Source organism: Oncorhynchus keta, chromosome 26 (genome assembly GCF_023373465.1).
Source record: "Oncorhynchus keta strain PuntledgeMale-10-30-2019 chromosome 26, Oket_V2, whole genome shotgun sequence".
Lineage (NCBI taxonomy): Eukaryota > Metazoa > Chordata > Actinopteri > Salmoniformes > Salmonidae > Oncorhynchus > Oncorhynchus keta.
In genome coordinates, this window is record NC_068446.1 from 37,883,749 (window position 1) to 37,898,529 (window position 14,781).

Consider the following 14,781-nt stretch of genomic DNA (forward strand, 5'->3'; position numbering starts at 1 on the left):
ACCAGCTGTAGAGCTGTAGTGCCTTTGTCCCTGAGCTACCGACAACGGCGCAGCCGCCACGCCCCGCCAGTTACACCAAACTCCTTTGCTGTAACGCCACACTCCGATTTGGAACAGAGATGATGGGAGTGATGGTGTGTGCGAGGCAGTGTTGGGATTAGTTAGGTAGGCAACAACACCTCCACTATGCTGATCCTCAACACGGGCCCCAACAAGGGTATGTACTCAGCCCTTATACTCCCTGTTCACCCATGACTGCGTACAATCATCAAGTTTGCAGACGAGACAACCGTGGTAGGCCTGATTACCATCAACGACGAAACAGCCTCCAGGGAGGAGTTGAGGGCCCTGGTGGAGTGATGCCAGGAAAATAACCTCTCCCTCAACGTGGACTTCAGGAGACCGAGGGAGCATGCCCCCATCCACATCGACGAGGCTGCGGTGACGGTGAAAAGCTTCAAATTCCTCAGCGTACACATCACTGACAATCTGAGATGATCCATCCACACAGACAGTATGGTGAAGAAGGCACAACAGCGCTCTATTGCCGATTGGTACTGCAACTGCAACCGCAGGGCTTTCCAGAGGTTGGTGCTGTCTTCCCAAAGCATTACCGGGGGCACACTGCCTGCCCTCCAGGACATCTACAGCACCCGGTGTCACAGGAAGGCCAAGAAGATCATCAGGGACCTCATAGCCAATCATTACATCTGACTTTGTTACATTTAATTGCTTACGGCCTCCCGAGTGGCGAAGCGGTCTAAGGCACTGCATCGCGGACCGACTTTCAGGGAATTGTCTTGAAGCCAATCCTGCACTGTCTTGGCTGTGTGCTTAGGGCCGTTGTCCTGTTGGAAGGTGAACCTTGACCCAAGTCTGAGGTCCCGAGCGCTCTGGAGCAGGTTTTCATCAAGGATCTTTCTGTACTTTGCTCTGTTCATCTTTCCCTCGATCCTGACTAGTCTCCCAGTCCCTGCCATTGAAAAACATCCACACAGCATGATGCTGCCACCACCATGCTTCACCGTAGTGATGGTGCCAGGTTTCTTCCAGATGTGACGCCCTGGCATACAGGCCAAAGAGTTCAATCTTGGTTTCATCCGACCAGTGAATCTTGTTTCTCATGGTCTGAGAGTCCTTTAGTTGCCTTTCATTACAGCACTGGGCAGTAGGCTCCACAGAGGTAAATCATGTCCACCCCATAAACAGGTTGACCCAGAGAGATGATACAGTTGGACCCAGAGAGATGATACAGAGAGATGATACAGGTGGACCCAGAGAGAGATGATACAGGTGGACCCAGAGAGAGATGATATAGGTGGACCCAGAGAGAGATGATACAGGTGGACCGAGAGAGAGATGATATAGGTGGACCCAGAGAGAGATGATACAGGTGGACCCAGAGAGAGATGATATAGGTGGACCCAGAAAGAGATAATATAGGTGGACCCAGAAAGAGATGATATAGGTGGACCCAGAAAGAGATGACACAGGTGGACCCAGAAAGAGATGACACAGGTGGACCCAGAAAGAGATGATACAGTTGGACCCAGAGAGATGATACAGAGAGATGATACAGGTGGACCCAGAGAGATGATACAGGTGGACCCAGAGAGATGATATAGGTGGACCCAGAGAGAGATGATACAGGTGGACCGAGAGAGAGATGATATAGGTGGACCCAGAGAGAGATGATCTAGGTGGACCCAGAGAGATGATCTAGGTGGACCCAGAGAGATGATCTAGGTGGACCCAGAGAGATGATACAGGTGGACCCAGAGAGATGATACAGAGATGATATAGGTGGGCCCAGAGAGATGATACAGGTGGACCCAGAGAGATGATACAGAGATGATACAGGTGGACCCAGAGAGAGATGATATAGGTGGACCCAGAGAGAGATGATATAGGTGGACCCAGAGAGATGATACACAGAGATGATACAGGTGGACCCAGAAAGAGATGATACAGGTGGACCCAGAAAGAGATGATATAGGTGGACCCAGAAAGAGATGATATAGGTGGACCCAGAAAGAGATGACACAGGTGGACCCAGAAAGAGATGACACAGGTGGACCCAGAGAGATGATACAGTTGGACCCATATAGAAGATACAGTTGGACCCAGAGAGATGATACAGTTGGACCCAGAGAGGTGATACAAGTGGACCCAGAAAGATGATATAGTTGGACCCCTAGAGATGATACAGTTGGACCCCTAGAGATGAGACCGTGGACCCAGAAAGAGATGATACAGGTGGACCCAGAAAGAGATGATATAGGTGGACCCAGAAAGAGATGATACAGGTGGACCCAGAAAGAGATGATACAGGTGGACCCAGAAAGAGATGATAAAGGTGGAACCAGAAAGAGATGATATAGAGAGATGATACAGGTGGACCCAGAGAGATGATACAGAGAGATGATACAGGTGGACCCAGAGAGAGATGATACAGGTGGACCCAGAGAGAGATGATATAGGTGGACCCAGAGAGAGATGATACAGGTGGACCGAGAGAGAGATGATATAGGTGGACCCAGAGAGAGATGATATAGGTGGACCCAGAGAGAGATGATATAGGTGGACCCAGAGAGAGATGATCTAGGTGGACCCAGAGAGAGATGATCTAGGTGGACCCAGAGAGAGATGATATAGGTGGACCCAGAGAGAGATGATATAGGTGGACCCAGAGAGAGATGATATAGGTGGACCCAGAGAGAGATGATATAGGTGGACCCAGAGAGATGATACAGAGAGATGATACAGGTGGACCCAGAGAGATGATACAGAGAGATGATACAGGTGGACCCAGAGAGATGATACAGGTGGACCCAGAGAGATGATACAGGTGGACCCAGAGAGATGATACAGGTGGACCCAGAGAGATGATACAGAGAGATGATACAGGTGGACCCAGAGAGAGATGATACAGGGGACCCAGAGAGAGATGATATAGGTGGACCTAGAGAGAGATGATACAGGTGGACCGAGAGAGAGATGATATAGGTGGACCCAGAGAGAGATGATCTAGGTGGACCCAGAGAGATGATACAGAGATGATACAGGTGGACCCAGAGAGAGATGATATAGGTGGACCCAGAGAGATGATACACAGAGATGATACAGGTGGACCAAGAGAGATGATACAGAGATGATACAGGTGGACCCAGAGAGATGATACAGAGATGATACAGGTGGACCCAGAGAGAGATGATATAGGTGGACCCAGAGAGATGATACACAGAGATGATACAGTTGGACCCAGAGAGATGATACAGAGATGATACAGGTGGACCCAGAGAGATGATACAGAGATGATACAGGTGGACCCAGAGAGAGATGATATAGGTGGACCCAGAGAGAGATGATATAGGTGGACCCAGAGAGAGATGATATAGGTGTACCCAGAGAGAGACGATACAGGTGGACCGAGAGAGATGATACAGAGATGATACAGGTGGACCCAGAGAGATGATACAGAGATGATACAGGTGGACCCAGATAGATGATACAGAGATGATACAGGTGGACCCAGAGAGATGATACAGAGATGATATAGGTGGACCCAGAGAGAGATGATATAGGTGGACCCAGAGAGAGATGATATAGGTGGACCCAGAGAGAGATGATATAGGTGGACCCAGAGAGAGATGATACAGGTGGACCCAGAGAGATGATACACAGAGATGATACAGGTGGACCCAGAGAGATGATACAGAGATGATACAGGTGGACCCAGAGAGATGATACAGAGAGATGATACAGGTGGACCCAGAGAGAGATGATATAGGTGGACCCAGAGAGATGATACACAGAGATGATACAGGTGGACCCAGAGAGATGATACAGAGATGATACAGGCGGACCCAGAGAGAGATGATACAGGTGGACCCAGAGAGATGATACAGGTGGACCCAGAGAGATGATACAGAGAGATGATACAGGTGGATACAGAGAGATGATACAGGTGGACCCAGAGAGATAATAGCGCATCATATTAATACTTTGGACTGTATCGGACTTAATTGTAGGAACTTTAATTGTGACTTGCTGTCAGTCTGTGTTGGTATGTACTGTATGTATGACTTACGGCTGGTGCGTGTGTGAGCTTGTGTGTAGGAGAATGTGAGTGTGTACAGGCCTGCGTGCAGGTGTTGTCTCCATGAATACGTTGGGTCTGTTGGTTGGTAGTGTCTACCGTGTCCAGGCGATGCGGTGTGTCTGTGCATGTGTGTGATTGGTTCATGGCCCTTACCCCGCAGCTGTGTCTCACTAATGGCTGTTAGATCTATCCTCACCTGTGGACAGGATCACACACACACACACACACACACACACACACACACACACACACACACACACACACACACACACACGAGAGGGTCTCCAGTCAGCCATCAACAGCTGTCCTATTGACAGCTACATCTAACATGTTCAGCTGTAACTATGTTCATTATTGCTGTAGACCAGGGATCATCTAGATTCAGCCACTGGACAATTTATTCTCTTTAGCGGATGGTCGGAGTGCAGGAACATAATTGCAAATAAATTGTACACTTCAAATTGACTGCAAGAAGCCCAAACATATCTAATATTTGACTAAAACATCATTTCAAAACTTGCTTACATTTGTATACAATCATGTCTCTATTATTCGTGGGAATACTTGGGAACATATTTGCTTAAATTAAAATCACTTGGAGCTGATTTGCTGGTGTTTGTATGGTCTTTTGTGTCCAACAATGACAAAAAGAAGAGGAAAGAACACTTGGGGACCAAATAAAATCAACCAAATTACACAGCTAATTATCACGACCCCTATAGACTGTTACACAGCTAATTATCACTACCCCTATAGACTGTTATACAGCTAATTATCACTACCCCTATAGACTGTTATACAGCTAATTATCACTACCCCTATAGACTGTTATACAGCTAATTATCACTACCCCTATAGACTGTTATACAGCTAATTATCACTACCCTATAGACTGTTATACAGCTAATTATCACTACCCCTATAGACTGTTAACCAACCACTATGGATGTGTGTGTCCTATAGGGCTCCAGGTCCAGTGGGAGGGTGAGATAACCAACCACTATGGATGTGTGTGTCCTATAGGGCTCCAGGTCCAGTGGGAGGGTGAGATAACCAACCACTATGGATGTGTGTGTCCTATAGGGCTCCAGGTCCAGTGGGAGGGTGAGATAACCAACCACTATGGATGTGTGTGTCCTATAGGGCTCCAGGTCCAGTGGGAGGGTGAGATAACCAACCACTATGGATGTGTGTGTCCTATAGGGCTCCAGGTCCAGTGGGAGGGTGAGATAACCAACCACTATGGATGTGTTGTCCTATAGGGCTCCAGGTCCAGTGGGAGGGTGAGATAACCAACCACTATGGATGTGTGTGTCCTATAGGGCTCCAGGTCCAGTGGGAGGGTGAGATAACCAACCACTATGGATGTGTGTGTCCTATAGGGCTCCAGGTCCAGTGGGAGGGTGAGATAACCAACCACTATGGATGTGTGTGTCCTATAGGGCTCCAGGTCCAGTGGGAGGGTGAGATAACCAACCACTATGGATGTGTGTGTCCTATAGGGCTCCAGGTCCAGTGGGAGGGTGAGATAACCAACCACTATGGATGTGTGTGTCCTATAGGGCTCCAGGTCCAGTGGGAGGGTGAGATAACCAACCACTATGGATGTGTGTGTCCTATAGGGCTCCAGGTCCAGTGGGAGGGTGAGATAACCAACCACTATGGATGTGTGTGTCCTATAGGGCTCCAGGTCCAGTGGGAGGGTGAGATAACCAACCACTATGGATGTGTGTGTCCTATAGGGCTCCAGGTCCAGTGGGAGGGTGAGATAACCAACCACTATGGATGTGTGTGTCCTATAGGGCTCCAGGTCCAGTGGGAGGGTGCTACATTTTGGGAAGCGAGAGCAGTCCATCAAGAGGAACCCCAACGTCCCAGTGGTGGTGAGAGGATGGCTCTACAAACAGGTGAGAAACACACACATGTACACAGATACTCTTGTACACACGTACATACACACACACTTACTTGTTGCTGTCTATCATAGGCTGCCATGGCAACAGGGGTCATGGACACATCACATGGGCATGCGTTGGGTTGCTTGACACAAGCAGAATAGAACTCATTGGTTGATAGGACTGAAGGATTGTCTGAAGGACAATTCTGATTGGCTGATAGTGGGACATATACACAAGGTAATCAAGCCAGTGAAGGTGATAGACAGGTAACAAAGCTCATTGGTTGACACAAAGTGGTGCAAAACATTTGTTGAGAAACATAGACACACAGGATAGAGCTCATTGGTTGATAGGTGTTCGTAGGACAGCACTGATTGGCTGATAGTGGAAGATACAGGATAGAGCTCATTGGTTAATGTTTGTAGGGCAACACTGATTATTTGGTACTGGGAAATGTAGGATAGAGCTCTTTGTTTGATATTGGTTTGTAGGACAACACTGATTGGCTGATAGTGGGAAATATAAGATAGAGCTCATTAGTTGATGGGTGTTTGTAAGACAACAGAGATTGGATAAACCGATATCTTTGTATAGGGCTGCACAATTAATTGAATTCACATTGAAATTGCAATATTGACTATATCCATATCGCAAGAGATTCTCCCTCTCTCCTCTTATGGCTTCTTTCCACACACACCAAGCACTGCCCCCTGTCACTCAAGCAGTACAGTTCCTCCTCTTCTCTGTTTGCCACTAAGGTTGTACGTTTGCATGCTGTTCTGTTAGGTAAAATGTAGTCAACAGATTGCTACAAACAATAACTATTTTTATGATTCCAGTCACCCAAGTGTTTTGATTAATATCTCAATATTTGGTCATAAAATTGCAATTAGATTTTTTTTTTGCCCATATCGTGCAGCCTTAGCTGGGTGTATGGATCGTATTGTTCAAGTCTATTTGTAGACTGTTCTCACTGTCTTCCTCCCAAATAGCACCCTATTCCCTATGTTGTGCACTACTTTTGACCAGAGCTGTTTTGAAGTGGGTTTTGTCTTCCATCTGCCTGTGAGAGTTTTAAAAAGTGTAAAAATATAAATAAATAAAAAAGCAAAATGGCCAATAAACTCTCTTTCCCTTTCTTTTCAGGACAGCTCTGGGATGAGGCTTTGGAAGAGGAAGTGGTTTGTGTTGGCTGACTACTGCCTGTTCTACTACAAAGGTGAGACGATTGTGTGCGTGCTCTAGGGGGGATTTGACCTGGTATGTAAGTGTAGACTTGATGACTATAGCTCTGTTTCTGTAGCACTGACTTGACTTAGCACTGACATACCATGCGATTATCTGAGGACAACGCCCCGCATACACCAGCATTAAAAACATTTTCCAAACCAGCAGAGGTGTCACAAAAATCGGAAATAGCGATAAAATAAATCCCTTCGAAGATCTTCCTCTGTTAGCAATCCCAAGGGTCCCAGCTACACAACAAATGGTTGTTTTGTTCGATAAAGTATATACCAAAAACGTCACTTTAGTTGGCGCGTTTGCTTCAGTAATCCACCAATTCCACTCGTTCAACATGCAGACAAAGGAATCCCAAAGGTTGTCAGTAAACTTCATCCAAACAAGTCAAACAACGTTTCTAATCGACCCTAATATGTAAATAAACAATACAATTTAAGACTGAATAAATTTTGTTCAATACCAGAGATAAATAACGAAGTGCGCGCCCTCATCCACGCGCGCCACAAGACAAGACAACTACTAACTCATATTTCATAAAACAAGCCTGGAACCCTTTCTAAATACTGTTGAAATCTAATGGAAGCCATAGGAACTGCAATCTGGGAGGAATTCCTGTGAATATCCCATAGACAAGCATTTGAATGGACTGTGACCTAAAAAGAAAACGTATCAGTTCTGTTATACTCACTCACATACATTATTTTAACAGTTTTAGAAACCTCAGTGTGTGTTATATCCAATGCTATAATTACATGCATATCCTAGCTTCTTTGCCTGAGTAACAGGCAGTTTACTTTGGGTATGTCAGTCATCCGAACTTCCGAATACTGCCCCTTAGCCTTAACAAGTTTTAACCTAAGCCTAAAGGTGTGTGTGTGTGTGTGTGTGTGTGTGTGTGTGTGTGTGTGTGTGTGTGTGTGTGTGTGTGTGTGTGTGTGTGTGTGTGTGTGTGTGTGAGAGTGCGTGTGCGTGTGCGTGTGTGTGCGTGCGTTTTTACAACTTGATTGGAGTCCACCTGTGGTAAATTCAATTGATTGGACATGATTTGGAAAGGCACACACCTGTCTATATAAGGTCCCACAGTTGACAGTGTATGTCAGAGCAAAATCCAAGCCATGAGGTTGAAGGAATTGTCCGTAGAGCTCCGAGACAGGATTGTTTCGAGGCCCAGATCTGGAGAAGGGTACCAAAACATGTCTGCGGCATTGAAGGTCCCCAAGAACAAAGTCGCCTTCATCATTCTTAAATGGAAGAAGTTTGGGACCACAAAGACTCTTCCTAGTGCTGGCCACACGGCCAAACTGAGCAATCGGGGGAGAAGGGCCTTGGTCAGGGAGGTGACCAAGAACCCGATGGTCACTCTGAAAGAGCTCCAGAGTGCCTCTGTGAAGATGGGAGAACCTTCTGGAAGGACAACCATCTCCAGACTGATGAACTGATGGTCTGATGAAACCAAGGTTGAACTCTTTGCCCTTAATGCCAAGCGTCACGTCTAGAGGAAACCTGGCACCATCCCTTTGTTGAAGCAAGGTGGTGGCAGCATCATGCTGTTGGGATGTTTTTCAGCGGCAGGGACTGGGAGACCAGTCAGGATCGAGGGAAAGATTAACGGAGCAAAGTACATGACGAGATCCTTGATGAAAACCTGCTCCAGAGCGCTCCGTACCCCAGACTGGGGCGAAGTTTCACCTTCCAACAGGACAACGACCCTAAGCACACAGCGAAGACAATGCAGGAGTGGCTTCGGGACAAGTCTCTGAATGTCCTTGAGTGGCCCAGCCAGAGCCCGGACTTGAACCTGATCGAACATCGCTGGAGAGACCTGAAAAAAGCTGTGTCACGACGCTTCCCATCCAACCTGACAAAGCTTGAGAGAATATTCAGAGAAGAATGGGAGAAACTCCCCAAATACAAGTTTGCCAAGCTTGTAGCGTCATATCCAAGCAGACTCAAAGCTGTAATCTCTGCCAAAGGTGGTTCATCAAAGTACTGAATAAAAGGTCTGAATACTTATACTACTGGTCAAAAGGTTTAGAACATCTACTCATTCAAAGGTTTTTCATTATTTTTACTATTTTCTACATTGTAGAATAATAGTGGAGACATAAACTGTGTTACACAAATCAAAATATATTTGAGATTCTTCAAATAGCCACCCTTTGCCTTGATGACAGCATTGCACACTTTTGGCATTCTCTCAACCAGCTCACCTGGAATGTTTTCCAACAGTCTTGAAAGAGTTCCCAAATGCTGAGCACTTGTTGGCTGCTTTTCTTTCACTCTGCAGTCCAACTCATCCCAAACCATCTCAATTTGGTTGAGGTTGGGGGATCGTGGAGGCCAGGTCATCTGATGCAGCACTCCATCACTCTAATTATTGGTAAAATAGCCCTTACACAGCCTGGAGGTGTGTTGCGTCATTGTCCTGTTGAAAAAGAAATGATAGTGCCACTAAGCCCAAACCAGATGGGATGGTGTATTGCTGTAGAATGCTGTGGTAGCCATGCTGGTTAAGTGTGCCTTGAATTCTAAATAAATCACAGACCGTATCACCAGCAAAGAAAAGCACCATCACACCTCCTCCTTGCTTTACGGTGGGAAATACACATTCGGAGATCATCCTTTAACCCACACCACGTCTCACAAAGACACAGTGGTTGGGACCAAAAATTTGGACTCCAGACCAAAGGACAAATTTCTACCGGTCCATTGCTCGGGTTTCTTGGCCCAAGCAAGTCTCTTCTTCTTATTGGTGTCCTTTAGTAGTGGTTTCTTTGTAGCAATTCGACCATGAAGGCCTGATCCAGTTGAGGTTGAGATGTGTCTGTTACTTGAACTTTGTGAAGCATTGGGGCGGCAGGGTAGCCTAGTGGTTAGAGTTGGACTAGTAACCGCAAGGTTGCAAGTTCAAATCCCTGAGCTGACAAGTCGTTCTGCCCCTGAACAGGCAGTTAACCCACCATTCCTAGGCCGTCATTGAAAATAAGAATTTGTTCTTAACTGACTTGCCTAGTTAAATAAAGGTAAATCAATTTATTTGGGCTTCGAATTCTGAGGCTGGTAACTCTAATTAAGTTATCCTTTGCAGAATATGTAACTCTGCGTCTTCCAGTCCTGTGGCGGAAGTTTAAAATAATGAACTGTCGTTTCTATTTGCTTATTTGAGCTATTTGCGGCAGGGTAGCCTAGTGGTCAGAGCGTTGGACTAGTAACCGGAAGGTTGCAAGTTCAAATCCCTGAGCTGACAAGGTACAAATCTGTCATTCTGCCCCTGAACAGGCAGTTAACCCACTGTTCTTAGGCCATCATTGAAAATAAGAATTTGTTCTTAACTGACTTGCCTTAAATAAAGGTTAAAGAAATATACATTAAAAAAAATTGAGCTGCCATAATATGGACTTGGTTTTTAACCAAATAGGGCTATGTTCTGTATACCACCCCTACCTACCTTGTCACAACAAAACTGGTTGGCTCAAACGCATTAACAAAGAAACAGATATGTACACTACTGTGTCCCTCAGGGCAGTTGCCTTGCAGCTTAACTCTTCTCTATTTTTACAAATGATTTGCCGTTGGTCTTACACAAAGCTTGAATGACTATGTATTCAGATAATTGCACACACTACATGTCAGCACCCAACGCCAGTGAGCTCACTGAAATTACAGCCAGTATCAGAATGTCAATCAATAATAAACAGGTCTTAAATATATCTCTATCTATAAGCATTGTATTTGGTTCAAAACATTATGTAAGACCGAAACCTCAACTGGAGTTGAACATAAAGGGTGTGACCATTGAGAAAGCTCAACTGGAGTTGAACATAAAGGGTGTGACCATTGAGAAAGCTCAACTGGAGTTGAACATAAAGGGTGTGACCATTGAGAAACCTCAACTGGAGTTGAACATAAAGGGTGTGACCATTGAGAAAGCTCAACTCCAAGGTAACACATTGGACCGTCAATTATCATGTTCAAGTCATATTGACAAAGTTGTTGTGAAGATGGGGAGAAATACAGTATGTCTGTTCTAAAAGTATGTTCTGCGTTTTTGACACAAACATCACCTGTACTAGTTGTTCAGGCTCTAATCATGTCCCTTCTTGATTACTTAAAAAAAGGAGAGCCGCACACTCGGAGCCGCACACTCACACTCAGAAGCTCAGATGCAAAAATATTCATGTCCAATGTTTCGACAGACAAGCTGTCTGTCATTATACCTTGATGAAAACAGTGCGGGATGACTCATTTATATAGTGTCAAAAGACACACAGGTGTCTGTAATCATGGCCGGGTGTGGCCTGATATCATTGGTTAATTATCATGTTAAAATAGCATACAAAAAACATAAATGGATAGCGTACGATCATAGATCAAATTTGGCTACATACAGTTGGGCAAAAAAGTATTTAGTCAGCCACCAATTGTGCAAGTTCTCCCACTTAAGAAGATGAGAGAGGCCTGTAATTGTCATCATAGGTACACTTCAACTATGACAGACGAAATGAGAAAAAAAATCCCGAAAATCACATTGTAGGATTTTTAATGAATTTATTTGCAAATTATGGTGGAAAATAAGTATTTGGTCACCTACAAACAAGCAAGATTTCTGGCTCTCACAGACCTGTAACTTCTTCTTTAAGAGGCTCCTCTGTCCTCCATTCGTTACCTGTATTAATGGCACCTGTTTGAACTTGTTATCAACATAAAAGACACCTGTCCTCAACCTCAAACAGTCACACTCCAAACTCCACTATGACCAAGACCAAAGAGCTGTCAAAGGACACCAGAAACAAAATTGGAGACCTGCACCAGGCTGGGAAGACTGAATCTGCAATAGGTAAGCAGCTTGGTTTGAAGAAATCAACTGTGGGAGCAATTATTAGGAAATGGAAGACATAAAAGACCACTGATAATCTCCCTCGATCTGGGGCTCCACGCAAGATCTTACCCCGTGGGGTCAAAATGATCACAAGAACGGTGAGCAAAAATCCCAGAACCACACGGGGGGACCTAGTGAATGACCTGCAGAGAGCTGGGACCAAAGTAACAAAGCCTACCATCAGTAACACACTACGCCGCCAGGGACTCAAATCCTGCAGTGCCAGACGTGTCCCCCTGCTTAAGCCAGTACATGTCCAGGCCCATCTGAAGTTTGCTAGAGAGCATTTGGATGATCCAGAAGAAGATCGGGAGAATGTCATATGGTCAGATGAAACCAAAATAGACCTTTTTTGGTAAAAACTCAACTCGTCGTGTTTGGAGGACAAAGAATGCTGAGTTGCATCCAAAGAACACCATACCTACTATGAAGCATGGGGGTGGAAACATCATGCTTTGGGACTGTTTTTCTGCAAAGGGACCAGGACGACTGATCCGTGTAAAGGAAAGAATGAATGGGGCCATGTATCGTGAGATTTTGAGTGAAAACCTTCCATCAGCAAGGGCATTGAAGATGAAACGTGGCTGGGTCTTTCAGCATGACAATGATCCCAAACACACCGCCCGGGCAACGAAGGAGTGGCTTCGTAAGAAGCATTTCAAGGTCCTGGAGTGGCCTAGCCAGTCTCCAGATCTCAACCCCATAGAAAATCTTTGGAGGGAGTTGAAAGGCTGTGTTGCCCAGCAACAGCCCCAAAACATCACTGCTCTAGAGGAGATCTGCATGGAGGAATGGGCCAAAATACCAGCAACAGTGTGTGAAAACCTTGTGAAGATTTATAGAAAACGTTTGACCTCTGTCATTGCAAACAAAGGGTATTTAACAAATTATTGAGAAATTTTTGTTATTGACCAAATACTTATTTTCCACCATAATTTGCAAATAAATTCATTAAAAATCCTACAATGTGATTTTCTGGATTTTTTTCCTTCTCATTTTGTCTGTCATAGTTGAAGTGTACCTATGATGAAAATTACAGGCCTCTCATCTTTTTAAGTGGGAGAACTTGCACAATTGGTGGCTGACTAAATACTTTTTTGCCCCACTGTAAGCCGACAAACATTTACAATGAATAGCAAAATGACAATAATCACAAGAATGGTTTCAGATCAAAGTCTACGTTAAGAACAAAGGGAGCAAGGGTCTTTAAATTAAAGATCCAAGCAGCCTCTCATTTTAACAATAAATTGTTGAGGTCACCTCCTCTCCTAGGGAGGGTGACATGTTCAATGACAATGTAACATAGAGACAAAATTGAGTGGTTTTCTTCCAAAAAGTGGGCCGCAAGTCAAGTTTTTTGCTCCGAGATATGTACTTTAAATTTGTGTTTTATTTTACCCAAAATTTTTACCACAAGGCCAAGTTATAAGATAAATAATGCCTTAGTGGAGCACGTGATAACACCTTGATTGGGATCTGCTTCCCTGTTTGGGGGTGTTTGAAGGATCTACATTTATAAGTTCCATTTGCATTGAGCACAGCTATTACACTTATAGTTTCCATCCAGTAGGGGTGCAAATACACAGTGTGCAGTGATATTTTGGGATGGTAAATCATACCAGTTGATCGCTGAGGTTTCTGCCCCGCAAGAATACGTTGGGCCCGCTGGCAAGGAAATAAACCAACCAGCACGCTGGCAGATTCCCCCAAGCCACGGATGTGCCCCCTAGACAACTGCTCAAAAATAAATAACAAACCAAATAACCATGCCCAACATATTCCAAAGTGTAACACGTCGCAAAGCCTAACAAGGGAATAAGAAAGGCTATAGAGCCGAGTAGCAAGTTTCACTACCCTACCCAAATCTCACACTGAGGGACACAACCGATTGTACTCACCTCAGACCGATGTCCCAACAGCTAGTAGAGCAAGAGTCTCCTGGAAATTAAACAATATACTTTCTCCAACTCAGCACACAACCAACTATCCACCGCATTGGCAAGTTTACCAAACAAAGGCAACCAACACTGGGCCTACCAAACATTACAACTCAAATGCTGTAAAAAAAGCTACAAACAAAGCATCTACAGAGTTCTCAAATATGAACTCCACGTTTTCTCCCAAACACAATACCTTCAAGATCTCGGAGGAGGTTCTTGATTACTGTCAAGTGCAGCAAAGAAAGACCTAGCAAAGCTGCAGCTGGCTCAAAACAAAGCAGCACGCCTTGTCCTGAACTGCACAAACAGAAGTAATATCAACAACATGCATGCCATGTCTTTCCTGGTTGAGGGTTGAAGAGAGATTAATTACTTCTCCTAGTTTTTATGAGAAATGTAACTTTGATGGAAATTCCAGAATGTCTGAATAATCAAATAACATTCAGCTCAGACACCCATACATACCCCACAAGACATGACACCAGGGGTCTCTTCAGACACCCATACATACCCCACAAGACTTGCCACCAGGGGTCTCTTCAGACACCCATATATACAAGACATGCCACCAGGGGTCTTTTCAGACACCCATACATACCCCACAAGACATGCCACCAGGGGTCTCTTCAGACACCCATACATATCCCACAAGACATGCCACCAGGGGTCTCTTCAGACACCCATACATACCTGTTAGTGGAATTTTTACATTCCTATATG

At 45.0% G+C, this 14,781-nt stretch overlaps 1 protein-coding gene across 5 annotated transcripts in view; it reads left to right on the top strand.

Moving 5' to 3' along the window:
• LOC118359347 (pleckstrin homology domain-containing family A member 7-like) overlaps positions 1-14,781 on the top strand; it is a 212,284-nt gene that overhangs the window by 130,266 nt on the left and 67,237 nt on the right. For all 5 annotated transcript variants that reach the window (XM_052480703.1, XM_052480701.1, XM_052480702.1 and 2 more), the window contains 2 exons: positions 5,905-6,009; positions 7,147-7,219. In XM_052480703.1, coding sequence (XP_052336663.1) covers positions 5,905-6,009; positions 7,147-7,219 — 178 coding nt within the window. The remainder of the gene's footprint in view (positions 1-5,904; positions 6,010-7,146; positions 7,220-14,781) is intronic.